Source organism: Chrysemys picta, chromosome 24, assembly GCF_011386835.1.
Source record: "Chrysemys picta bellii isolate R12L10 chromosome 24, ASM1138683v2, whole genome shotgun sequence".
NCBI lineage: Eukaryota > Metazoa > Chordata > Testudines > Emydidae > Chrysemys > Chrysemys picta.
This window is the reverse complement of record NC_088814.1, coordinates 13,479,621-13,492,430: the sequence shown is the minus strand read 5'-3', so window position 1 is coordinate 13,492,430 and position 12,810 is coordinate 13,479,621. Positions and strand designations below refer to the sequence as shown.

General features: G+C 44.4%; 2 protein-coding genes across 5 annotated transcripts in view; one reads left to right on the top strand and one right to left on the bottom strand.

The window, feature by feature from the left end:
• Positions 1-12,810, bottom strand: part of LOC135977338 (rho GTPase-activating protein gacV-like) — a 954,030-nt gene that overhangs the window by 348,338 nt on the left and 592,882 nt on the right. The window lies entirely within an intron of this gene.
• The window catches only part of NSF (N-ethylmaleimide sensitive factor, vesicle fusing ATPase), a 167,391-nt gene that overhangs the window by 33,772 nt on the left and 120,809 nt on the right, over positions 1-12,810 (top strand). For all 3 annotated transcript variants that reach the window (XM_005311728.5, XM_065577730.1, XM_065577729.1), the window contains exon 3: positions 8,819-8,918. In XM_005311728.5, the coding sequence (XP_005311785.1) occupies positions 8,819-8,918 (100 nt within the window). The remainder of the gene's footprint in view (positions 1-8,818; positions 8,919-12,810) is intronic.

The window sequence follows — 12,810 nt, the reverse complement described above, 5'->3', positions numbered from 1 at the left end:
ATGTTGGCTGTGTGTGTGTTCTCTCCGCGTGCTGCACTGGCTCTGGCCGTGTAGCCCCTACAGCAGGCTCTGATCAAACTGCCCAATAACTACAGACCCATTCGTAGCAGAGGCACTCGGTCAGGTTTATTGTCGCCGAAGCACAGTGATAGCACCTGGCAGATTCTATGGGGATACTAAGACCTGTCTGCCCGTGACAATGGACTCAGCTCAGTCAGTGGCGGGACTTTCCACTGCCCCCTCGGCTGGCCAAAGACACACTCTCTGAGACTCCATTTTATACACCGATACATACAACTTATGTATTGCCCCTCTTATGTAGGTAGTTACTGCCCCCTCACATGGTTTGTTACCAGCCATTACCTTGCACATGTTGGTTTGATCAAAACATCTCTATCCGTCACACTGTCATCCTGACCTTATCTTTAGGCGGGGTCATTGTGTGCTCATTATCTGTGGGGTGCATGTGTGTGTGTGTGTACACACCAGACTTGGTAATGGGTGTTCTGGTACCACCCTTTTGAAATGTGTTTGCATGAGTTTACTGTGCCTAGTACTACTTAGGAATGTATGTTTTTTTGCAATACCAGCCCTGTTCTTGCCAGATTCTGTGAACTTGCAAGTAGGCAGGTTTTATAGCAGGGCCTGCCTTTTGCTCACAGCCTGACTTTTGTTAACTTTGCTTTATATCAGCAAAACTTGCCCACTACTTTAGTTCAGGCCTCTTGTCTCAGGCTCTCTTTCTACTACATTTGCTATCTCTGGCTACATGAGAGCAAGAGTGCCTCTAACCATTGTTTATGTAGCTACTGGTGCTCTAGAGCCCCCAACTGTCTGCTCACTTAAACACCTCCTGCTGCTCAGGCCCTGCCTGCCACGGCCCACCTACCACTACCAGCCTGACCTTTTCCAGCTGCCCTGGAGCAACTTTGTCAGCAGTCGTCATTCCTTGCCCGTTTGTCCTTCCACCCTTACTTCCAAGAAAATAGTGCAGTACTTTTTGTTAGAAAAACAAGTCTTACTGCTAGCCGCATTTTGTATTGCACTAGTCTGCCAAATAAAAAATATGAATGAACTCTCTTGGGACTTCCTGCTGGCACACTAATGTTCACTTATGTCTTTGAGAGTTAGAGCTCTGGGCATTGGAAACTGGCACTCTGGAATTTTAGTCATCGTTTTGCCACTGTCTTGCTGTGTAACCATGTGCAAGTCCTTTCACTGCAGTGTGCCTTGGCTTGCCCTCTATAAAATGGGAATAATGCCTGGATAACCTGCAGTGGAGTATGGAGTCTGATGAACTGTTTGATCCCCCCGATGGAAAACATACTGTAGAAGAGCATAGTAATATAGATCCATTTTAATTTTACACACTCCTGTTGAAATTACACACCTACCCCAATATAACGCGACCCGATATAACACGAATTTGGATATAACACGGTAAAGCAGTGCTCTGGGGGGGCGGGGCTGCGCATTCCGGGGGATCAAAGCAAGTTCGATATAACGCGGTAAGATTTTTTGGCTCCCGAGGACAGCGTTATGTCGAGGTAGAGGTGTATATCTTTAGACACTTACGAAGATTGCATTTATGCCTGTTTAAATTTCAATATATCAAATGCAAGATTAGCTGCTTCCATTGCCTGATGTTTAGGAACAAGTATTACTAGGTTATTGTGTTGTTTCTTCCATTATTGAATTTCTGTCTGAGGTCAAATGCTAACAGGGCTCCTTTCAGTTCAGCCTGCTGTAGCTGCTTCAACATCAGAACCTACAGTTTTTGTTTAAGGCTTCTCTTTTCAACATGGCCACCTGGTGCTGCTCTGACTGTCCAGGAAAATGTAAAATGAGAGGCCTTGAAGAAAAACAGTATTTTTCATATCAGTCTTAAAAAAATACTCCTTTAATATTTTGATTCCTACCATTTTTCCAGCAGGATAAAGGCTGTCTCCCTTTGCTGTAATGCATCTCCCTCTGTTGTAATGCTCAGAAGAAGAAATAATGGTGATATTCATTGCTGAAGTTACATGTATTGGGCCATAATATTTACAGGGCTTTTATATACTGTGCTGCCAAACTGTTTTAAATTATACCAATGTGGTGCACTGTTTCTTACTCCTAGGGAAATTCTGCGCAATTGCAGTGCAGCAGAAAAATGCTGCCCCACTCCTCCCCCGCAGATCCCTTTTCTTCCTTGCAGAAAATGGTTTCTGTGGGAAAGCAAAGAGACTCTGTACCAGTAATTACTCACCCCTCCCTGGCAGCTCTGCTCTGTTCAGCAGCTGGGGGAGGGAGGGCAATCACTGGAAAAAGGGGAGTATAGGGATGCCCAGGCCACACAGGGACATTAGTTTCAGGTGAGGGGGAGGAGGATGGAGACAGAGTTCTCCTACCCCCCCCTTCCCTGAATGGAGCAGCCGGGGCTGCGTCAGATCAAGCCCCAGAAACGTCCCCTGGCTGCAGGAAGCTCTGCACTGCAGGGGTGGTGGTAGTGGTGTCTGGGTGCAGGATAGGCGTGCGGCTCGAGGGAGAGGTTTCCAGGTGTGTGTGTGTGTGTGTGTGTATTTATGTGGGGAGGTTGGGTGCCGGTGGTCTGGATGCGCGGGGTTTGGGCTGACAGGGAGCAGCTCCCTGTACAGCGACCCCCCTCCACGTGCGCACCCAGACCCCCCTCCACTGAGCCCCCCCGTATCAGGAGCCCCCAGAACCACCCCCAAGCCTCCCAAACCCCCACCCTGCCAAGCCTCACCCCCTGCATCAGGAGCCCCCGCATACCCGGACCCTCGACCCCACTGAGCCCCAACCAGCTGCATCCTGACCCCCGCCCCACTCCCCACCGAGCCCTAACCACCTTTACCTGGACTGCCCTGCAGAGTCCCATAACCCCTGCACTGAGCCCCTGTGCATCCAGATTCCCCCCTGCACCCAGACCTCCTTATCGAGCTGCCCACACCTTGATTGCGCCTCCCAGAACCCTGGTACTCTTGAGGGAATGCCGCACCAAAAAATTAACATTTTAAAATTCTGAAAAGTTCTGCATATTTTAATTGTGAAAATAACACAGAAACACAATAACAATATAATCACACCATTTTCCATTATTTTGGTAATTCATTTCAAAATACTTGTCAACAAATAATTGAAAATGGTGTGATTATATTGTGTTATTTTGACAAATAAACTTTGCAAAATTTTAAGATATTGTGTGCAGAATATTTAATTTTTTGGCACAGAATTCCCTCAGGAGTAGTTTCTGTTCACTGGCTTATCACCAACAAATATGTACTAGTGGGGGGGACATGATCACCTGAAAACTAGACTGTGACAGCTGTATGGGTCAGGGATGGAAGCTTCTCCTACTCCGCTGAATGATAGAAGATGGCTTGTAGGTTCATACCTACATCATTAAAAGGGGCTGTCACTCAGTGAAAATGCTTATGGTGGTGCTTCTGACTTCCTGTGTCCAGGGGTGAACACACATTTCAGCGCTTGTCTGTCTGTGTGCTGTGAGCTAGTCAACTTCTCCAGGTTTGGTTACCGGTAGTTCTTCTCTACCATGGAGAGCTCCTCTCACAGAAGGAGCTGTCCCAGCCCTCTAGCAACTGTATCTGCTTGAATTGGATTGTGATTTTTTTTAATGGCTATTGCAGTTGTGCAAATACAAGCGAAACTCTACACTTCTCAGAGTGAGCAGGAGGTGGAGCCAAGGGTGAAGTGGCAAACCCCATGAATGGTATTAAGAAGTAATTAACAGCAGGTTTGCAGTGGCCAGTTGCTCAGCTGCTGGGGAGAAAGTGTGTCAGGAAAAACGTCTCTCCAGATGGCTTCAGAGAACTGCTCCAAAATACACTCTATTATCTAGTTGAGTTTTGGTGCAGTATGAGAGATTCAAAGAGGAAACATAGTCCAGTGGTTATGGTGGTAGCTGGTCTCTTGGGAGATCCAGGTGTTTCTATCTCTGTCACAGACTTCCTGTGGGTACTCCGTTAAACCACTGGGCTGCTTTGTGCATAAATTCCCAATCTGTGAAATGGGGATAATGCTGCAGTACTTTACAGGGGTACTGATACCTTAAAAAGACTGAGGCACTCGGCTATAACGGTAACGAGCACTATACAATAGACAGACATTTGTCGGTAGGTTGTCATAGAATTATGTAAGATTAGGATTGGAAGAGACCTCAGGATGTCATCTAGTCCATCTCCCTGCTCAAGGCAGGACCAACCCCAACTAAATCATCCCAGCCAGGGCTTTGTCAAGCCGGGCCGTAAAAACCTCTAAGGAAGGAGATTCCACCACCTCCCTAGGTAACCCATTCCAGTGCTTCACCACTCTCCTAGTGAAAAAGTTTTTCCTAGTATCTAACCTAAACCACCCCTACTGCAACTTGAGACCATTGCTCCTTGTTCTGTCATCTGCCACCACTGAGAACAGCCGAGCTCCATCCTCTTTGGAATGCCCCCCCTTCAGGTAGTTGAAGGCTGCTATCAAATCCCCCCTCACTCTTCTCTTCTGAAGAGTAAATGCGCCCAGTTCCCTCAGCCTCTTCTCGTAAGTCATGTGCCCCAGCCTCCTAATCATTTTTGTTGCCCTCTGCTGGACTCTCTCTAATTTGTCCTCATCCTTTCTGTAGTGGGGGCCCCCAAAACTGGACACAGTACTCCAGATGTGGCCTCACCAGTGCCAAATAGAGGGGAATAATCACTTCCCTCAATCTGTTGGCAATGCTTCTACGGATACAGCCCAATATGCTGTTGGCCTTCTTGGCAACAAGGGCACACTGCTGACTCATATCCAGCTTCTTGTCCACTGTAACGCCCAGGTCCTTTTCTGCAGAACTGCTGCTTAGCCAGTCGGTCACCAGCCTGTAGCGGTGCATGGGATTCTTCCTAAGTGCAGAACTCTGCACTTGTCCTTGTTGAACCTCATCAGATTTCTTTTGGCCCAGTCCTGCAATTTGTCTAGGTCACTCTGGACCCGATCCTTATCCTCCATCGTATCTACCTCTCCCCCCCAGTTTTGTGTAATCTGCAAACTTGCTCAGGGTGAAATTAATCCCATCATCCAGATTATTAATAAACATGTTGAACAAAACTGGTACCAGGACCGACCCCTGGGGCACTCTGCTTGATACCGGCTGCCAAATAGACATCGAGCCGTTGATCACTACCCATTGAGCCCGGCAATTTAGCCAGCTTTCTATCCACCTTATAGTCCATTCATCCAATCCATACTTTTTTAACTTGCTGGCAAGAATACTGTTGGAGACTGTATCAAAAGCTTTACTAAAGTCAAGATATATCACATCCACCGCTTTCCCCATATCCATAGAGCCAGTTATCTCATCATAGAAGGCAATCAGGTTGGTCAGACATGACTTGCCCTTGGTGAATCCATGTTGACTGTTCCTGATCACTTTCCTCTCCTCTAGGGTGCTTCAAAATAGATTCCGTGAGGACCTGCTCCAGGATTTTGCCGGGGACTGAAGTGAGGCTAACTAGTCTGTAGTTCCCTGGGTTCTCTTTCTCCCCTTTTTAAAATACGGGCACTATATTTGCCTTTTTCCAATCATCCAGGACCTCCCATGATCGCCATGAGTTTTCAAAGATAATGGCCAATTGCTCTGCAATCACATCAACCAACTCCCTCAGCACCCTTGTATGCATTGCATCCAGCCCCATGGACTTGTGCATGTCCAGATTTTCTAAATAGTCCTTCATCTGTTCTTTCACGACTGAGGGCTGCTCACCTCCTCCCCATACTGTGTTGCCCAGTGCGGCAGTCTGGGAGCTGAACTTGTCTGTGAAGATCGAGGCAAAAAAAGCATTGAGTACTTCAGCGTTTTCCACATCATCTGTCACTAGGTTGCCTCCCCCATTCAGTAAGGGTCCCACACTTTCCCTGACCACCTTCTTGTGGCTAACATACCTGTAGAAACCCTTCTTGTTACCCTTCACATCTCTTGCTAGCTGCAACTCTAGTTGTGTTCTGGCCTTTCTGACTACACCCCTGTATGCTCTAGCAATATTTGTATACTCCTCCCTAGTCATCTGTCCAATTTTCCACTTCTTGTAAGCTTCCTTTTTGTGTTTAAGCATCAGCCCCATGGACTTATGCATGTCTCGCTTTTTCAAGCAGATGCTAGTAATAAAGTGACGTGGCATTACAAAAAATGCGATGCCGAACTGTGAGTATTTAATCTGAAATCTTTGCCTCTTGCATTTTAAAAACTAGCACCTTCCCCTAATGTTTGCGGAATTAAATAATGGTAGAGCCTAAGCGTTAGACCTGTAAGAGCCAACTGTGTACATTTATGGTCGTGTGTAAGTAATAGTAACTACTAGGTTGCAACCTTCTATCAATTATGAAAGTATGCAGAAAACAACAACTGTAGATGTGTTGTAACCAAAAAAAGCCCTGGACATTCTGCTATATAAAGAATCCTGGGAAGTTTACTTGTTTTGTAGAATTAAGGTTTACATAGGAACTAGCGTGTGTATTGGTTATGGAAAGAAACTGCAGAATGCTCTTAAAAGTATATACACCGGAAGTGTAAAAAAGTATTTCAGTATCAAACCAGAGCTGTAGGCTATAAACTTAGCCAGGCCATCCATATTGCTGCCTTGCAGTAAAGTGCATATGACAATAATCACCTGTCCTCTTCTGTTCTTTTAAAATTAGTACTTACCATTCTGTTCTAGGTTTGACTAACTGCAAGGGAGAATTTATTGGATGTATAGCTTATAATTGGCTTCCTTTTAATGTTCACATTATCATATGCACATATATGTGGACATGATATTCAGATTCCTTCATGAAATCACCTTCAGACATGGGACTGGGAATCAGACCTTGGATCTATTCCCAGCTGATTCACTGACACATCTTGGGACAAGTCACTTCCTTTCCATGCTTTAGTTTTGACATCTGTAGAAGTTAGCATGAGTCTCATCTTTGCACTGATATAATACATTGGATCACAGGATCTCAAAGCACTTTACAAAGTATTTATTATTAGACAGTGGTAATAACTTACATTTCTGTTGTACGTTCCATCCTGGGGGGATCCCAAATCACTTTGAAAACAATAAACATGTACAGATAGCCAGCTTCAGGGAGGACATCACAAAGGCCTGGTGGTGTGAAGTGTGTGAGGAGGAAACACTTCTGTTCTTTGGGACACCCTCCTACTCTTGGAGAAAGTTCCCCAGGGGATCGCTAAAATTCTTATGGTTTTAAAAAATGGTTTTAATCTTGGATCCTCTGCTGTTTTATCAAATTCAAACTAAAAGCTCCTTAGGCCATTCAAAGATCTCCATATTACCATTTCACCCGCTAAGGTGTAGGAATAAAGTGGGGAAACTTTTCCATTTATAATGCTAAAACTTTTACAGTGCGTTTTGGAATCCTTTCTTGCCAAGCTGTGCCAGTGGTTAAGTACTACGGTTCCTTATTTTAAAAAGCTAATTAAATCATGGATGCTATCAATGAATGACAGTATATGGATGCTTACACAAAGTTACTGTAAGAATAAGTTGACATTAAACATAATTGAGATCAAGGAGCTTTAGCGTGATAAGCAGAGGCAACTCATGGGGGGGCCATGTTCCCCCTCCCCCAGATTTCTGCCAGGGTTTGCTGGCCAGCCCCCCTCCCTGTGTGGCAGCTCCTGGAGCTGGCGATCTGTGACATGGGGAGAGGTAGCAGCAAAAAGCTGGGAGCTGCAGGGAGAGGCCGCTGAGGGTAAGTGGGGGGGCATGACTCAAGCTATTGGGTGGGGGAGGCGAACCTTTAAATTGTGCCCCTTCACTATCAGCAGGTACCCCACTCGTCTCTGGTGACAAGGTGTCTTGGCTCTCTATGAGCGGAGGGTGAAAACATTATCTTTCATTGGACCAACTTCTGTTGGAGGGATGGGAGAGAGAGAGGCTTTTGAGCTACACTGAGCTTCTTCAGGTCTGGGAAAGGTAGTGTCACAGCTAAATAGGAGGTGGAACAGATTGTTTAGCATACCTAGTTAGCACATATTTCAAGAGACCATTCAAGGTGAAGTGGCCCATTAACACCCGTCCAGTCCTGGGAGTAGGGGAAGGCAGTTGGGGGTGGTGGTTAGTGGGTTATAGATCAGGATGGCCAAACAATGCCGCATGCGGCTCTTTTACAGTTAAAGTACAGCTCGAGGAGCCCCTCCCCATTTCCCACCTACTAGATGGGGGGTGTGGGGAGCTTGGAACCTCTGCCTTTCAGCAGGTCGGTGAGGTAGGGGCTTCTGCCCGGTGGGGAGGGGAGTCTTGGGGCTTCAGCCCTGTGGGCCACGCCTTCCGGGGCTTGGGGCTTCAGCAGAAGCGGGGCTGAAACCCCAAGCCCCGGCAGGCTCCTCCTGAGGGGTTGAAGCCCCGACCCCCGGCAGGTGTGCCCTGGCTCTCGAACGTCTGAAGATTGTCATATTCAGCTCAGCGGGTCAGTAAGTTTGGCCTCCCCTGTTATAGATTGTTGTATTAATCCATAAATCCATTGTGTCTATTCAGTCCATGTTTTTCAGTGTCTAGCAGAGTGATGAATTTAAGCTCCCAGGCTCATCTTTTGAAAGTGTTGTGCAGATTTCCTTTCCTCAGTCTCAAAGGGACCCTCACCCCTGTGGAGCCTGCTGGAAGTCAGTGACTTCAGTGCATCTCTGTACAGGCATCCTCCTGCTTACATTGCATTGCAGGACTGGTGCCTTAGTTTTTCCATCACAGAAGTTGAATGAAATCTAAGAATTGTTACACATGATTTCTCATAACATTGGAATCAAAATAAAATGCTGCTCTTTCTCTTCTAGGCATGTAGTTGTGAGGACTTCTCCAAACCACAGATACATTTTCACGTTGAGAACCCATTCATCTGTTGTTCCGGGCAGCATCGCGTTCAGCCTACCCCAGGTATTGTGTGGTCTCACTTTTCCGCTAGGAAGCAGGTGAAAGGCTTTTAAACAAAAGAAGGCATTTGTATCATGTCAGTTTTTTAAAGTTAACAATTTCAATGGGGAAAAAACCCCGTGGATAAATACAAGTAGTTGGAATTAATGCTGCAAGTGTGGGCTTTTGCAATCAGAATTTCAAGAGACTTTTCTGATAGACTGGGCACATTTTCTGTAAAATAAGATGTAAGGGGCATTTTGGGGGAAAAGCAGGTAAACAAATTATTTTTCACAATTTGAATGTGCTGAATCTGAAAATATTTATCAAGCTGAATTTTGAATATTTCACCACCTAAATTGGAATTCAAAAATTATGTAAAATTTGAAAAATTAGTAAATTTTCTATTTTTATTCTATTACAAAGAGTCACTGTATATCTTGCACATTGCTAGACAAGCATAATTTAACAGTTCCTACATGTGCCGACACACCCCTTACATTTACAGGCCAGTATGATATTTCTGCAGCTACGGTATTGTGATATGCATTCTTTGATACATCCACAGGTAACAATTTCTGCACAGCTGTCAGGGATTGGCTCTATTGGCATTAACTTGGGTACCATTTCTCCATTATGTTTGGTCCAACCCATATTCTCTAGTGAGGGTAGTGTGGGATTGTTGCAATTTGCCTGCCTACACTCCGTAACTTGCAAGTGAGCTCTTTGAGTGCAGCGCAGTGCATCACTTGCTGGGGGCAGTGCCTCTGGTGTCGACACTTGGAGAACAATATCACCCGGCCCTTGTCGCAGCCCTCCTCATCAGATAAACTGTACATGTTGCAGATGTTTTTTTCTGCTGAAATGATCATTCTGTAGCTCATCCTTCCCCCCAGTTTCTTGGGAGTACATGTTTCTCCATGGATATTGTCCAAGCAGTTTTCTTGCTGTTCCCAGCAATATAGGAAACAGTATCACTGACTGTCAGTGAAGTGGTCGCTTGAAATGTGTTATGCTACGCAGTCTCTTCCATCTTGTATTTAGCTGTGACACTGAGTAAGTTTTCCAGACCTGAAGAAGAGCTCTGTGTAAGCTTGAAAGCTTGTCTCTCTCACCAACAGAAGTTGGCCCAGTAAAAGAAATTACCTCGCCCACCTTGTCTCTCTAATATCCTGGAACCGACATGGCTACAACAACACTACATACAACAATGAAAAAGATTGAGTAAACTAACTACTAAATGTCGACCTTACTGCAAAACCAACAAAATTCAAGTGCATATCATCAGGTGACCAGAGATTGTTCCCTGCGTTTTCGGATAGCACAGTATTCCAAATTAGGAACATATTCCATATTTAGTACCTCTCCTTTACTGTCTGTCTATTTTTTTTAAGTTACAAATGTTAGCCTTAAAGTTCAGAAGTCAGCTTGGTAAACATCTTCAGATTCAGCACAGTCAAATGATGAAAGAAAACATGTTTGTCACCATTTCTCCAGAAATGCTTTCTGTTTCATTAATATCAGCTTATCCGGGGATTTGGCCTACTCTGAGATAGGTGCAGCGAACCTCCCGTTGGCTCTTGACTACTGTCTTTTTTTTTTCTTAAGAGGTCCTCCTGAAGTTCCTTCCAACCCTGATATTCTATGATTCTATGATTCTGTACATTGTAACTGCTTATTATTGTCCTTGGTTATAGAATCTAAATGTGAGAGCAAGAAAAGATCTATTAAATCATTCAGTTCTTCTGGTTCATCTCCTATTCTCTGCAGTACGTTAGCCTCAGATGTCATAAATATATCAGTGTATGCACAAAAATGAATTTCTCACTCTTACCATGCTGATGAAAAAGTTAATATCTGCTTGTCCAGGTGAGTGGGTGTATGGATTTTTGTACTGTTGTCATATGTTCCATTATGTCTTAATCGGGGGAAAAACATAATCCTTTCCTACTGATGCTCCATATACGTCTTCTATCACAGGAGTCTGGAAGATAATTAGAAGTATAAGATGCTTGGCAGCGGTGGGTTGCAGTATGTACATCAAATTCAAGATTCCAGTAGGTGCTGCCATGCTGACATACACTTCACCAAGTGAATAAAGCAGAACCTGCTTTGAAATATAGCTGCTGAGAGACTTTTTTCTTAAAATGCAACTAGGGAAATGCCTCCAGTGCTGAGGAGTAAATGTAAATAGGAATTTTCTTTTCAGTTTAGTTTGTTTCATCTTGTTGAAAATATCTGCTACAAATGCCGATGAATGAATGTTTTCAATTGAGTAATTTCTGATAAATTTCATTGCAGCCTGCATTATACATATGATACTCTCCATTGGTTTCTGGGCCTAGGCGATCAGGTTATCATTCTTGCGAACAATTACTTGACATTTTACCTTGCTAAAGTAGTGTCTAGTGATTATTTAATTCAATAGCACTATTTTCCAAGAAAGTAGCAACAGTCAACATTGGAGTATGCTTTGTTTGTAACTCCTAATGTTAATGGAAATTACATATGCATCAAAAGAGGGACAGACCCCCTGTATGACTAAACAATGAAATTCAAGAACGTAACTATACGCAATGCGTTTTCTGAAAGGGCCAGCTAATGAATAACATTAGACATTTCAGCAGTAAGTAATATTTTTGTTGTGGATCTCAATAATTCTGCCCAAGAAATTGGGAACTAAAAAGCCTGAATTGGCTGCAAATCTGTAAAGAGATTTATGGTCAAGAATGATTTGGTCACTGGAATGAGAAATGTTTAGCTTTGGTATGCAATGGTGAAAGTATAGTGAGTTCTGTAATCCAGACCCATATCAAGAAGTTAAATTCTATTAACAAAACATTGACCCCAAGAAAGGGGCTGTTGTGATCATCATCATTCTAGTCAATTAGGTACTATAAAAAAAGATATTTAAGTGAATTTCAGTAGGTCTAAAGTGGGGATCGGCAACCTTTGGCCCATGGCCCGCTAGGGTAAGCCCCCTGGCGGGCCGGGCCAGTTTGTTTACCTGCCGCGTCCGCAGGTTCGGCCGATTGCGGCTCCCACTGGCTGTGGTTCGCCGTCCCAGGCCAATGGGGGCTGCAGGAAGCAGCGTGGGCTGAGGGACGTGCTGGCTGCGGCTTCCCGCAGCCCCCATTGGCCTGGAGCGGCGAACCGCAGCCAGTGGGAGCCGCGATCGGCCAAACCCGCGGATGCGGCCGGTAAAGAAACCAGCCTGGCCCGCCAGGGTGCTTACCCTGGCGAGCCGCGTGCCAAAGGTTGCCGATCCCCGCTTTAGACCTACTGAAATTCACTTAAATATCTTTTTTTATAGTACCTAATTTCTTGCTCACTGAAAGATCTCAAAAGAACATAAGCTATAATACAATGCGTTATAAATATGTTCCCCAATGAGAGTTCTCACACAATCACCCATTTAAAATGAGCATAAAGTGTAGCATACGTTTTTCTGCCTGTTGAGATACATCTCCCCTTTAGCCTTCAGACAGTGCGTGTTCTTGAGCAGTGGGCTGAACTGAATAGCAGGAAAAATATCCCATACAGTTTCTTTCATCATCAGGGATGTGCTGGAGTCATGAGCTCACTTTTGTTAAGAAGGCTACACTTAATCATTTCTGTCTTCAAGAGCTGTTGTAACTATTCTCTGTGGGATTAAACCTGGATGGTTTCACAGAACTTGGTTACAGTACAGTCAAAGCCATCAAATGGAAAAACAATGACATTCTGTAAGGGTTTTGTCATTGTTGCTTTTTTTTTAACCTCTTATTAAGTATTTTGTTAGGTTTTATTTAGGGCTGTCAAGTGATTAAAAAAATTGCGATTAATTGTGCGATTAAAACAATTGCAATTTAATAAATTGATTAATCGCGTGATTAAAATTAATAGAATACTATTTAAATATTTTTGGATGTTTTCT